The sequence below is a fragment of the Bombina bombina genome, unplaced genomic scaffold, assembly GCF_027579735.1.
Source record: "Bombina bombina isolate aBomBom1 unplaced genomic scaffold, aBomBom1.pri scaffold_753, whole genome shotgun sequence".
NCBI classification, from domain to species: Eukaryota; Metazoa; Chordata; class Amphibia; order Anura; family Bombinatoridae; genus Bombina; species Bombina bombina.
In genome coordinates, this window is record NW_026511672.1 from 156,078 (window position 1) to 171,113 (window position 15,036).

At 40.8% G+C, this 15,036-nt stretch overlaps 1 protein-coding gene across 1 annotated transcript in view; it reads right to left on the bottom strand.

Moving 5' to 3' along the window:
• Positions 1 to 14,356, bottom strand: part of LOC128643899 (protein moonraker-like) — a 77,959-nt gene extending 63,603 nt beyond the window's left edge. The window contains exon 1 of the mRNA XM_053696672.1: positions 13,703 to 14,356. Within this exon, the coding sequence (XP_053552647.1) occupies positions 13,703 to 14,356 (654 nt within the window). The remainder of the gene's footprint in view (positions 1 to 13,702) is intronic.
• Positions 14,357 to 15,036: the final 680 nt, after the last annotated feature.

The following is a 15,036-nucleotide window of genomic DNA, read 5'->3' on the forward strand; positions in this document are numbered from 1 at the left end:
CAACCTCTCTCTCCTTTTTGGCTCTTTTTCCTCTTTGGCTCTCTCTCTCCCCCCTCTTTGACTCCCCCCCCCCTTTGGCTCTCTCCCCCCCCTCTTTGGGCTCTCTCCCCTCCTCTTGGCTCTCTCCCCCCCTCTTTGGCTCTCTCCCCCCCTCTTTGGCTCTCTCCCCCCCCTTTGGCTCTCTCTCCCCCCTTCTTTGGGCTCTCTCTCCCCCCTCTTTGGCTCTCTCTCCCCCCTCTTTGGCTCTCTCTCCCCCCTCTTTGGCTCCTCTCTCACCCCCTCTTTGGCTCTCTCTCCCCCCTCTTTGGCTCTCTCTCCTCTTTCTCTTTCCTCTTTGGCTCTCTCCTCTTTGGCTCTCTCTCCTCTTTGGCTCTCTCTCTCCCCCCTCTTTGGCCCTTCCCCCCCTCTTTGGCCTTTCTCCCCCCCCCTCTTCTGCTTCCTCTCCGGGTCTGTCTTCACATCGCGGGACCCCGCCCGGCCACGCCCCATCGCGACGACCCCTGCCCGTCGGCCACAAACCGCTGTGAGGTCTGGGGAGCGCGTGGCCGCTTCTCACGCGGCAGACCTCACAGCTGTTGAGTAGCTCGCGCTCCATATCTCTTGCCACAGGCTGTTTCAATCAGCTTACCTTGCGCTCCCCAGACCTCACAGCTGTTTGTGTACCTTGCGCTCCCTATCTCACAGCTGCTTGTATGCTGTGTACCTCGCGCTCTATCTCACAGCTGTCACTCACCTCTCCAAGCCGACAATGATTAAGGCCAGGTGTGTTTGTCCGCGCGCAGTCCTCTACTGCGCATGACGGCTTCAGACACACTTGGCCTTTTATAATATAGGATGTAAAGTGCTACTGTAAAAATGTTTTTATATATAGAAAAGATGGATGTTATCCACACTATATGAGAAAACTGATGATTGCAACATCAAGCTCAAAGCTCAATCGTAAAATAAGTGAATAGAAAGTGTGTAGTTATTTTCACCCTATTTGATATACAATTATATGAGCAAGCTAATGCTTACAACATCACAAAGCTAACTATCATATTTAAAAGTGAACTACGCAGTATAAGTGATCAATTAACATAGATTATAAACATAGAGATAAAAGTAGTTTGAACAAAAACTTATTGTACATCGACAAAACATTGTGGAAAAAATGCTAAAAATAAGACCACTAGTGAATCGCGCATATAAAGTTAAATAAAATTACATAGAATTTTTAAACAAAAAATCTCTTAATTAACCATCCGGTGAGTAAAACCACAGTTTAAAAAAATAATGGTACATTGTAGGTATATAATATAATACTGGGGATAAAAGTACTCACCAGTTGTTCAAACAGCATACGTGTTTTGACCTATATTGGTCTTTCTCAAGGCTCTGACCATCTGGTGGGGCCCTTTTATAGCCCCTGTCTCCTAATCTGTCTCTCTTCTTTTGGCGTCAAAATGTATAAAATGCTGTTTCACTTCCGGTTCCGGGCAGCATCTAATGATGTCACTTCCGGTTCCGGGCGGCGTCTAATGACGTCACTTCTGTTCCCCGGGAAAACGTCATTACCGGTTAGTGGAATGCATCATGGAACTTGTAGTTGCCTACATGTAAATGCACAGTTAACTAAACTTGACCAAAAATTGAACATTCAACAGAAATAGATGATATATACAAGTACACTTGAAATGTTCTAAGTGACATAAGTGTATTCTCTATCATAATGTATTTAATTATTCTAGCTGTATACAATTTAGTGAATCATCTAAGTGACAATTGTATATTTATAAATTAATAAATATATAATTATGTGCATTAATTCCCTACTGGAATATATTCTACTAGTACTAAAGCCCGTGTACACGGGCCATTTTTTTGCAGTACAGCGGTCCCACCCCTTGCTCTCTCCTTCCTCTCTTTTGCTTTCTCTCCCCCCCTCTCCTTTGCTCGCTCTCTCTCTCTCCCCCTCTTTTGCTCTCTCTCTCCCCTTTTTTGCTCTCTCTCTCCGCTCTTTGGCTCTCTCCCTCCTTTCTTTTGCTCTCTCTCCCCCCCTCTTTTGTCCCCCCCCCCCTCTTTGGCTCTCTCCCCCCCCTCTTTGGCTCTCCCCTCCCTCTTTGGCTCTCCCCCCCTCTTTGACTCTCTCTCCCCCCCTCTTTGGCTCTCTCCCCTCTTTTGCTCTCTCTCCTCTTTGGCTCTCTCTCTCCCTCCCCTTTGGCTCTCCCCCCCCCCCTCTTTGGCTCTCCCCCCCCCCCTCTTTGGCTCTCCCCCCCCCCTTCTTTGGCTCTCCCCCCCCCTCTTTTGCTCTCTCTCTCCCCTCTTTGGCTCTCTCCCCTTTCTTTTGTTCTCTCCCCCCCTCTTTTGTTATCTCCCCCCTCTTTTGTTATCTCCCCCCTCTTTTGTTATCTCCCCCCTCTTTGGCGCTCTCCCCCCCCTCTTTGGCTCCCCCCCCCCTCTTTGGCTCTCCCCCCCCCCCCCCCTCTTTGGCTCTCTCTCCCCCCCCCCCTCTTTGGCTCTCTCTCCCCCCCCTCTTTGGCTCTCTCCCCCCCCTCTTTGGCTCTCTTTCCTCTTTGGCTCTCTCTCTCCCCCCCCCTTTGGCTCTCCCCCCCCCTCTTTGGCTCTCTCCCCCCCCCCCTCTTTGGCTCTCTCCCCCCCCCCCTCTTTGGCTCTCTCCCCCCCCCCCTCTTTGGCTCTCACCCCCCCCCTCTTTGGCTCTCTTTCCCCCCTCTTTGGCTCTCTCTCCCCCCTCTTTGGCTCTCTCTCCTTTTTGGCTCTTTTTCCTCTTTGGCTCTCTCTCTCCCCCCTCTTTGGCTCTCCCCCCTCTTTGACTCTCTCTCCTTTTTGGCTCTTTTTCCTCTTTGGCTCTCTCTCTCCCCCCTCTTTGACTCTCCCCCCCTCTTTGACTCTCCCCCCCTCTTTGGCTCTCTCTCTCCCCCCTCTTTGACTCTCCCCCCTCTTTGACTCTCCCCCCCCCTCTTTGGCTCTCTCCCCCCCCCTCTTTGGCTCTCTCCCCTCCTCTTTGGCTCTCTCCCCCCCTCTTTGGCTCTCTCCCCCCCTCTTTGGCTCTCTCTCCCCCCCCCTCTTTGGCTCTCTCTCCCCCCTCTTTGGCTCTCTCTCCCCCCTCTTTGGCTCTCTCTCCCCCCTCTTTGGCTCTCTCTCCCCCCTCTTTGGCTCTCTCTCCTCCCTCTTTGGCTCTCTCTCCTCTTTCTCTTTCCTCTTTGGCTCTCTCCTCTTTGGCTCTCTCTCCTCTTTGGCTCTCTTTCCTCTTTGGCTCTCTCTCTCCCCCCTCTTTGGCCCTTCTCCCCCCCTCTTTGGCCCTTCTCCCCCCCCTCTTCTGCTTCCTCTCCGGGTCTGTCTTCACATCGCGGGACCCCGCCCGGCCACGCCCCATCGCGACGACCCCTGCCCGTCGGCCACAAACCGCTGTGAGGTCTGGGGAGCGCTTGGCCGCTTCTCACGCGGCAGACCTCACAGCTGTTGAGTAGCTCGCGCTCCATATCTCTTGCCACAGGCTGTTTCAATCAGCTTACCTTGCGCTCCCCAGACCTCACAGCTGTTTGTGTACCTTGCGCTCCCTATCTCACAGCTGCTTGTATGCTGTGTACCTCGCGCTCTATCTCACAGCTGTCACTCACCTCTCCAAGCCGACAATGATTAAGGCCAGGTGTGTTTGTCCGCGCGCAGTCTCTACTGCGCATGACGGCTTCAGACACACTTGGCCTTTTATAATATAGGATGTAAAGTGCTACTGTAAAAATGTTTTTATATATAGAAAAGATGGATGTTATCCACACTATATGAGAAAACTGATGATTTCAACATCAAGCTCAAAGCTCAATCGTAAAATAAGTGAATAGAAAGTGTGTAGTTATTTTCACCCTATTTGATATACAATTATATGAGCAAGCTAATGCTTACAACATCACAAAGCTAACTATCATATTTAAAAGTGAACTACGCAGTATAAGTGATCAATTAACATAGATTATAAACATAGAGATAAAAGTAGTTTGAACAAAAACTTATTGTACATCGACAAAACATTGTGGAAAAAATGCTAAAAATAAGACCACTAGTGAATCGCGCATATAAAGTTAAATAAAATTACATAGAATTTTTAAACAAAAAATCTCTTAATTAACCATCCGGTGAGTAAAACCACAGTTTAAAAAATAATGGTACATATCTAAAATCTTAAAGGGACATGAAACCCACATTTTTTCTTTCATGATTTAGAAACAGAATGCAATTTTAAACATCTTTCTAATTTATTTCTATTATCTCATTTGTTTTATTCTCTTGATATTCTTTGCTGAAAAGCATATCTAGATATGCTCAGTAGCTGCTGATTGGTTGCTGCACATAGAAGCCTTGTGTGATTGGCTCACCCATGTGCATTGCTTTTTCTTCAACTAAGGATATCTAAAAAATTAAGCAAAATAAATAATAGAAGTAAATTGTAATGTTGTTTAAATTTGTATTCTCTATCTGAATCATGAAAGAAAGATTTTGGGTTTAGTGGCCCTTTAATACAAGAATAAAACTAAACGTAAAATCTAATAAACTTTAAAAAAAACTTATAATAGAGAGATTTATAAAACCTTTCTAAATATTTTGGGAGTCAATGTAAATCTTTGTTTAAGAGTCCCGCATTTAGGCCTCTAGGTGTAACTGTATCCATCTGGAAAATCCATTTGGACTCTGTAGTGAGGAGTCTTTTTTTCATAGTTTCCTCCTCTCCAATATTAAGTTATTCTCTGGAGGCCACAAAACCACATATCTCTAGTGCTATTTTTATGTTTCTCTTTAAAATGTCTGTAAATTGGAAAGTCATCCTTAGAGTCCTTTATCTGTAGTAAATTATCTCTAATTCGGTCCCTAAGGGGTTGTGAAGTTTGGCCAATGTACTGTAGACATCCACATTCTATCATGAAAATGACGCCTGGGTCACAACATCTGATTGTTTCCTTAATGATATATTCTTGTCCATTCACGTGATTTTACTTTTTTTACTTTTTTGCCAAATTTACAGGCCTTACAAGATATACACGGATAGTAACTAGATAGCTTGGCACCTACTAAATCAACCTGTTTACTGTTAACACCCGTTGTAGGTAATTTACATGGTGCTAAGATGTTTTTAAGATTTTTGGTTTTCCTGAAAGTAAATTTGGCTTTTTCACTTATTTTATCAACCAAAACACTATTGTTGCGTAGAAAGTGCCAGTGCTTATAAATCAATCTTTTTACAAAGTTGTTATTTGTACTATACTCTGTAATAAAGGAGACCTCTAATTTCTCCTCCATTGCGCTGCTTGATCTTTCAGGCTTGGTTTTGTATGTGAGTAATTGACTTCTATATAATTCACTCACTTCTCTTATGGCATCATTGATAAGAGATTCATCATAAACTCAATATAAGAATCTATCTCTACTGTAAGTACTAATGCTTGTTCATGATAGTCATCAACCTCACTACAGTTACTGCGTATTCTTTGTATCTGGCCTTTCGGGATGTTTGTTTTCCACCTTTCTATATGGCGACTTGTAGTGGATGCCATTGTTGCAGTCTACTTTTTTAAAAAAGGTTTTGGATTCTATTCTTGTTTTGTGTAATGTAAAGAGATACTTCCAGAAAATCAATCTTGGTCCTACTAACTTCAGAAGTAAATGTCAAATTGGCTTAATTTCGGTTCATTACATCCAAGATAAAATTTAGCGATTCTTCTGACCCCTTCCTTATACAGACAGACAGAAATACATGTTCGTTACTAGTATCATTTACTCGTTCACTCTCTGTGTGTCCAGTTTTGTCAACATACTCAACTAACACAAACTGCCTGCTTTTTCTTAGTGTCTTGCAGGTTATGTTAAAGTTTTTCAGTTTTGAATAGAATCATTTTTACAATATTCTTGTATGAGCAAAACGCTTCTATTAAAAGCTCTTTTACTTTTTGTTAGTGATAGTTTTTGCTGTGCAGATGCTTGTGAAGCATTTCTAGATATTCTGCATGTACTAGCATTCTAAACCGTGTGCCTACTCATGCAGCAGGATTTACTTTGTATTGCTTTGAGATATCTTAATTTACATAATACTGTAAAATCTCACACAGAAAGCAGTGATAGCTTTTCCTAGAAGCATTTTTGCTAATAAATGTGTATATCTATACTATAATTGCGTCTTGTAATGTCAGTCGCCGTCAGCAGTTGCGCATGCATCCTCAATGGAATTTTGGCAGCGCGAGGATAAAATAATTCACCTGGATGCAACGAAGAATCCACCCTGCCGTTTTTGGAATTCACCGGGATGCAGCGAAGGTGGATTCTTTCACCACCAGACTATTTTCGAAATCCCGGTGGATGCAGCAAAGGCAAACAGAGCTTTACAAAAGCAAAAACTAACTGCCCGCATCAAGTATTAAAAAAAAACAAAAAACTAACCGCCCGCATCAAGTATTAAAAAAAAAAAACACGTCCGAATGAAATATAACAAAAAAAACAACCTCCTACACGACGTATTAACAAATACACCGCAAACCCCCACATCGCTAAATAATAAAGTAATTAATCTCTTAATCACTTAACTGTCAACCACCCACATCGTTATATACACCTAATTACCCTATTAATTTCTAAACTGCAAAACCCCCACATCGCAATAAACCTAATTATCCTATTAACCCCTAAACCGCAAAACCCTTACATCGCAATAAACCTATTTACCCTATTAACCCCTAAACCGCAAAACTCCCACATCGCAATAAACCTAATTAACTTATTAACCCCTTAAACCGCCAAAACCACAACGCAAATAACTATTTAAATAACTAAGTACCCTAACCTAACACCCCCCTTAAATGAACCCAAATTACCTAAACTAATAAATTCTAAAAAAAAAAGTTTACAGAAAATAAAAAATCAAATTACCAAATTTTACAAAATTAAACCTACCTGTTTAAATCAGCCAATAGGATTTCAGTAGCTCTCATCCTATTGGCTGATTTTAATTTGAAGAATCAAATCAGCCAATAGGACTTCAAGGGACGCCATCTTTAATCGCGTACCTTGAATTCACTATTCAGTGTACGGCGGAGATCGTACAAAGAGGATCCTCCATACTTCATGGCTCTGCGGTCGCCTGTCTTCAGTTCCAGGGTCGCCGGTCTTCAGCTCGGATGTTCATGGAAGAAGAAAGAAGAGGTCGCCGCTTGGAAGAAGACTTCACCGCCTGGAACAGGACCTTCTCCGCCGGACTTCAGGAACGGTGAGTAGCAACCTGGGGGTTAGACTTAGGTTTTTTTAAGGTTTTTTTTTTTTTGGGAGGGGGGTTGTTTTATTTAGATTAGGGATGGGCAGTAAAAGAGCTAAATGCCCTTTTCAGGGCAATAGGTAGTTTAGGTTTTTTTAGTGTTAGGTTCTTTTATTTTGGGGGGTTTGGTGAGTGGGGGGTTTTACTGTTAGGGGGGACTTTATGTATTTTTTGTAAAAGAGCTGATTATCTTGGGGCAATGCCCTGCAAAAAAACCCTTTTAAGGGCTACTGGTAGTTTATTCTTAGAGTAGGGGTGTTTTTATTTTAGGGATTAGGTTTAATTTTGTAAAATTTGGTAATTTCATTTATTTTCTGTAATGTTAGCCTTTTTTTATTTTTTGTAAACTTAGTAATTATTTATTTTTTGTAACTTTATAATTTATTAGTTTAGGTAATTAGGGTTAATTTAAGGGGGTGTTAGGTTAGGGTGCTTAGATATTTAAATAGTTATTTGCATTGTGGGTTTTGGCGGTTTAAGGGGTTAATACGTTAATTAGGTTTATTGCGATGTGGGAGTTTTGCGGTTTAGGGGTTAATAGGGTAAATAGGTTTATTGAGATGTGGAGGTTTTGCGGTTTAGGGGTTATTAGTTTAATTATGTTTATTGCAATATTTAAGACAGTAGTCCATTATAATTATAGTATTTCTACACCTGTAGCTTAAATATTTATATAAAAGAAGAGTTACAAAATAGGTTGTTTCTACATCTGTAGTTTAAAAAATAATTAGACTGCCCTCTGGGAGGCTTATCGACTAGTTAATAATATTTTACATTCAAAATTGAAATGCACTTATGTGCATTTCAGTTTTCACTGGAATGCCCCTTCAAAGTACAGAAAACACCTTGAGATTTTAATATAAAAGATTAAGCTACTTATAGTAACACTTTCATTATTTATTTGCCCCATTTCATGTCATTTAGTTCTGAAAATGGTTTAGTTTTCCAATTGTCAGAACTGAAAAAGCACTTTGCAGATTTCTCAAGTCTAACCCTTCTACAAATGTTTCCCTAGTTGGCTTTAACAGAAAAGAATTGTACAACAATGCACTTAATACTATCCTTATGACCATGGCTAGCCTTGTCAGCTGCAGACTCAAGCTCAGATTAGCTCCTTCTAATTAGGCAAGTGGTGGGGGGAGTTTGGTTTTGAAAAACAATTACAGTAAACACAATGTATGGCTGGTATGTTATTCTATAGCAAGGCAACTGATGTGTTTTGTAATTACAAGGAGTAATACTGACCCTTTAAGTGAAAAGACACCACAAACTTCCAAACGGAATCCCTCTTATTTAACTAGTTTGAGTTTGCAAGATGATCGCCACATCCCTCTAAAACATGTGACTAATAACTGTGTTCAAACAGCAGGCTCACTGCACGTCCATTACCTCTGTGTACTTCACTGGGGCCACAGTTCTCAAAAACTCTTTGGCATGGAGAGAAATCATAAGTTTATTTTATTGTGCACTGTATAATAAAGTAAGTGACTCTCTTTCTCAAGAATATTGGTGAACTCTCCTTAATGAGATACACAGATCCCAATGTAAAAATTGCCTTTAAACAAACCCTGAGGGGCCGTGTAATACTGATGAGGCATCTTATAGGATCTTACCAGACTAGAGAACTTTAGAGAATCTGATCCTAACTCTCTTCCAGATAAATGTGTAACAGATTCTCTATGTAACTGCTACTAAACGTGTGCCAGGCTTAGGATCACACAATAGGTCTGTAAAGACTCTGGATACCCTGACTGGATATCTCCGCCAAACGATCCTTCTTTACCCTGGAACCTGTAGCTGTATAGCGAGAAAGTGATTATAGCAAGTAGCCCACCCTAATAACCAGAAAACACGAACAGATTTTATTGGGACAAACACACAGCTTATTTACACAATTGCCATCTGATAAGAGCCTTATCTGATCAAGAGATCACCGCGCCTCCATAGGGCAATAGGAGATCCCTACAATAGCTAGGTTATAGTTTCGGGGTGATCTCGAGGGAGCTGCGGCTGTTCCAGGGTACCATACGAGAGCCGGAGCAGCATGCGGGCAAAGGGTACTCAGGACCAGTATGAGGTAAAGAGGTGTCCAAACCCCAAATTCCTGAGTGAGCTCCCTCTTAGCAATCACCACAACCCATGCCCATTAAAGGTATGAAAAGTCTCCAGAAGAGCGGAGCTCTGGGGAAAAGTGTTTCTGGAGCGACCTAGGTTAAAGTTCAGCTGGGATCTTTAGTGAGCCCAGCCGGCGAGTAGTTGCATAAGATTCCGGCTGGGCCTCGGCAAGTCGGGTAGGGCCATGCGTGGTAGCAGTTACCTCTTTCAGGGCAAAGTCCAATCGTAACTAACAAAATGGGAACTGGTGGGAAACACAATAATACAAATAGGAGAGGGGGTGGCCTTGGCAGCCTGGTTTCCGCACAAGCTCCATTAACATTGATGTCTCAAGGCTCATGATTTTATTTTCTTAAATATCATCTGAGAAGTGGTTACTGATACAGAGTTTGATAGTCTTTTATAAAGACAGGATCATTTAAAAACAATATTTGGGTATAAACGTTAAGTGTATACACAAATATATTTTAGTGGACTTGCCCAGCTTTTATAAGCTTGAACTAAGCATTATCTGTATTTTGTATTACAGCTTCTAAATTTCTTTAATCTAGGTCTATTATATACCTTCTCCCATTACCATATGGTGGTGGTGTTTAGTTCTTATGTTTTAGTTGCTTTGTTGCATAAGTGAATACAATCTTTTTTACATGTTATTTTGTTTTATTGCTGAATGTATAATTTATAAAATACAATTACTTCAAAAATGTATCTGGTGAAAAAAAAAAAAGATTGTATTCACTTATGCAACAAAGCAACTAAAAAATAAGACCTAGGTTAGAGAAATTTAGAAGCTGTAATAAAAAATACAGATAATGCTTAGTTCAAGCTTATAAAAGCCGGGCAAGACCACTAAAATATATTTGTGTATACACTTAACGTTTATACCCAAATATTGTTTTTAAATGATCCTGTGAAAAAAACTGTAATGCTCAAATATGAAAAACTATCCTGTTTCACAAATGTTTTACTTTTTTATTTTGTTTTTATTTCCCAAGTGTGTGAATTAACATTATACATGTGGTTTTTTTTTGTGTTTTTTTAGTAATATAATTAGATTTTTTTTATTGAAAAATATTAAAACTTGTGCAGGCTTCTAAACAGGTAGACTCTTCATCGTTGAAGGCAGCAAACAGTTTGGTTAACCTTGATCCAGGGAGTCCAGATAAATATTCAGAAATATCTCTGCAAGATTATAATTTGGAGTCTATGATCCAAAGAATGGAAGAAATGGAAGTAAGTTACTGAAATGTAGTGTTGGAACTGCTTTTAGAAAGAGTGACAAATACAGGGAGCAGCATCCAAGGTACTTCGTATCCTGACCTTAAAGGGACAAGTATAACATTTCTTTCTAATGACACGGTGAGTCCACGGATCATCATCAATTACTGTTGGGAATATCACTCCTGGCCAGCAGGAGGAGGCAAAGAGCACCACAGCAAAGCTGTTAAATATCACTTCCTACCCACAATCCCCCAGTCATTCTCTTTGCCTCTAGTGCAAGGAGGAGGTGAAGTAATTAGGTGTCCGGATTGTTTCTTCTATCAAGATTTTTTTTTTATTTTGAGGACTGGGCAAGATTGTTCTGGTTTTCCATCACAACTTGGTTATAGCTGTACTCCACGTTAGTCTTTTTAGCAGGGCTGAGGTGTCTTTAACCCTTTAAGGACACAGCTTTCAGTGTGCTCAATTGTTTTATGACGGAAAAATTCTGTCATATGTCCTTAAGAGGTTAAAGCAGTTAGGAACTTGTAAAGGAGCCTTTCCTGCATTTTCCTAAACATGTTGCTGCCCTGGTATAGAAAGCCTGAGTAAGTTTACTCTGTCTTTTTACACAGGTCCCTTTAAGGATCGGCATCCTCAATCTTTAAGTATACTCTGTTAAGCTTGTAGGACACTTTTGCAAATGAACCGGCGCCATTGTTATGAGGCTGATTCTATGCCTGAACAAGTATATAGCATAGAACCTTTGTAGCTTAGAGTTTTCCTGTTTCTCCTTGAGACACAGCGCAGTGTATTTGAAACCCACTTATTTTCTTAGGCAGAGAAAATGCTCTTTAGTAACGGCAGAATGAAGTGCGATTTTTGCACGCTTGATCTTCATGCCGTTCTCAGTATGTCTCCGTCTTCTTTTTCCTACAAAGAGGAGCGGCACCATTTTGGGCTTTTCCTATAGAAAGCGCTCTGATTTTCAGGTTGCCCCCCCCCCCCCCCTTGGCTTCAGTTTTGATCGAAGCGACGATATTTTGTTTTAGTGTCTGAGTCGCCTCGGTTGCAGAGTCAGACTAGACGCGGGTTACTTGTGCAGATATTGCTCTATGTCCTGAACCAGGGCAATGGCCTCAAGTTATCCAGATGTTTAGAGTTAGTCACACATGCTTAAGTAGTGTAACACTAATGTATTATAGATTGGTCCATTTTTTGTTTTGATTGCACTAAGTTTTTAAAGAAGAAAGAAAGAGAAAAATAAAATATTTTTTTTTTAGATATCTCCCAGTAGTTAGTGGGTGGATTATATAGCACAGTGGTTAGATAACTAACCTGATAACCCAGAACCTGAGGTTCAAGTCTGCGACGGTTGTGTGTTTTTAATTAACAACTAGGGTGGATTCTTTTCTTCCTAAAGCAAGGATTAAGTTCTGATCAGGAATCTGTTCCTGAGAAAAGGAATTTTTCTTGTCCCTTATATATTTTTTATGATATTCTACAATTTTTAAATATAATTGTATATTTTATTAGTGCTACCTGAATATGCTTTTCAGGGCTCTCTTTACTGGTGGGTGAATTATAAAAGTTATTTTCTTCTGAGTCTCATGTCTCCCAGGAGGATGCTGTTCAGGCAATGCTGCAGACTTTAATTGTCCCTAGCCTCTATGGCGTCATATGCAGTGCCCTGCAGTTCCTCTCTTTCTCTTGGATTTGCTTACAAATTTGCAACTCAAGTATCTTTTGCGATATCTTCAGTTTTATCTGTTTTTCCTTACATACAGGGGAAATGCAAGAGAACATTTACAGTGGCAGCATCAATGTTTAGGTTTCTTCTATTGCACGCTTCTGGTTTTTCCTTCCAAGGATGATACCTTGCTGGATTTGGTCTGGCAGTATGAAGATAGTAGGACTAACGGAAAAGGTTTTTTCTTTTCCTTTTTTCTACTGGTATTGTCAGGTCTTTGGTGGTTCTGGGATTTACTTCTGCTGTTTCGGCAGACTGTCAAACTTATGAGGTTAGGTTCATGGTCAAGTGGAAAGTTCCACTAGTGTGGCGCTTACCGTTCCTGCGAGGGTCCGGGGTCCTTTCACTGAGCAGCGTCACTTCAGCGTGTCTGAGAGGTAACAGTGTGTCACGTCCGTTCCGCTCCTCCGTGCAGACTGTGTAGAAAATCCGGAAGTAGGGAGCCCAGCCGACACACCTCTGTCCAGGCGTGATGAAAGTACAAAGTGCAATAGGAAAAAACGGCTACAGGGCTACAAACCTACTTAATCCAATGAATGAAAGGGGACAGCATAAATAAAGTTGTAAAAGTAAAAAGGCTTTATTGTGTAACACTAAAAACAAGTAGAGCCGTAGCTCAAAACAGCATACACTGACAAAAGGGGTAACAGTGCAGCACAGCAGACATGTTTCGTGTGTCCTCAGCACACTTGTTCACTGCTATCTGATTGCTGCCACCGTTACTCCTATTTAAAGGAACAACATACATCAATTAAAAACAAAAATTAACCCCTTATTGTCCTGTTGAATTAAGTATGTTAGGCTAAACTAATGACAGAATAACATTGGGTACAGAGAGGGAGTTCAAGCAGCTAGATTATAAGCAAATTAATGTATTGTACAACAAGTTTTTAATAAAGATCTAAACTGGCTCAATTAAGAACAGCTTGAAAAGAATAAGTATGTATATACATTTTTGTTCTCAACTCATGCTACTGCTGACTCATATCAGAGGTACCTTAAATAGATTAGAGGAAGGGGATACAGATACCAACAAATTCCTAAATGTAAGAGAGCAATATAACCTAATGTACCCATAGTCCCTAGTTGCAGAGCCCTAGATTTAATATGTTATATTTTGGTGAACAATTATAATACACTATTATTGGCTATTTGCACTATTAGTTTTTGAAGATGGTATAATTATACCGGGTATCACCTTGGTATAACAAAAAAAGAGATGTAGTACTTAAATTAGATAAACAAATTGACATCGCTTTCTTTATTGATGCCATATGGATGTCTGGTGTTAAGTAGAAAAATCCATTGGGCTTCCTTATAGTCCAGCCTTTGGATTCTATCACCACCACGTCGTATTCCGTCTCTGCAAAATGCACTTTTTTGCTGTTGCCTTGTTTTGGCTGAGTATCTACTTTGTTTCTATGGAAACTGGAAGTAGGACGCTGACCTCTCACACCACTTTGCCATCTATAAACTTTATTAAACTCATAGTCCCTCTTGTCCCTTGCTAATTTCTGTTTCTTAAATTCCCATAGGTCTTTCGTAAATTTTGCCATATTGGCTTCAAATTTATTATCATAGGATTTAAAGTCTTTGTCATTTTGGAACTGTTGTAGATCTTTTTGTACTGTTTTAATAAAGTCAATAGACTCCTTCCTTTGTTCCTTTTTGAACTCAATTAATAATTCCATCAGGGCAAAGGAGCAAGTATCCAAAATTTGATTCCATTTTCTGATAAAGTCCATGTCATGTACCAGAAAAGAGGGGAATTTCCTTATCCTAAGCCCTCTAGGGATCCTTTTCTGACGTTTATATAGAAGGAAAGTTTTAATGTCCAAATCCAATTTAATATCTTTCCTCCTTAATTCGTCCATTTGGAAGAATAACCCATCTAAAGTGTTCTCATTATCTAATAAGATGTTATCCACATCTTCGTCATAAGCTTGCATAGTTGCTTCCAAATTGGTAAAAACAAAGCCTTCCTGTGATTCTGTCATTGTAGCACAGTATATTTTTGTTTGTAAGTTTAGTATAAGTGTTTACACAATTAATAAGCCTAAATACTGAAGCCAAGGTAAAGTGTACCAAAATAATGTAGTCTCTTAGACTTAGATGCTGCCCCTTAAAGAAGTAATAATACAATTGCTGCTTGCTATGGATGTCTTGTTACTCACGCTCACTAAAACGCTAATCCAGCTCAGTCTTTTAAATTTGACTCGTTCCCTTCCGGCGTCTTGCAGCCAACACTAAACGACAGATACAGCAAGTAGAAAGTTCCACTAGTGTGGCGCTTACCGTTCCTCCGAGGGTCCGGGGTCCTTTCACTGAGCAGCGTCACTTCAGCGTGTCTGAGAGGTAACAGTGTGTCACGTCCGTTCCGCTCCTCCGTGCAGACTGTGTAGAAAATCCGGAAGTAGGGAGCCCAGCCGACACGCCTCTGTCCAGGCGTGATGAAAGTACAAAGTGCAACAGGAAAAAAACGGCTACAGGGCTACAAACCTACTTAATCCAATGAATGAAAGGGGACAGCATAAATAAAGTTGTAAAAGTAAAAAGGCTTTATTGTGTAACACTAAAAACAAGTAGAGCCGTAGCTCAAAACAGCATACACTGACAAAAGGGGTAACAGTGCAGCACAGCAGACATGTTTCGTGTGTCCTCAGCACACTTGTTCACT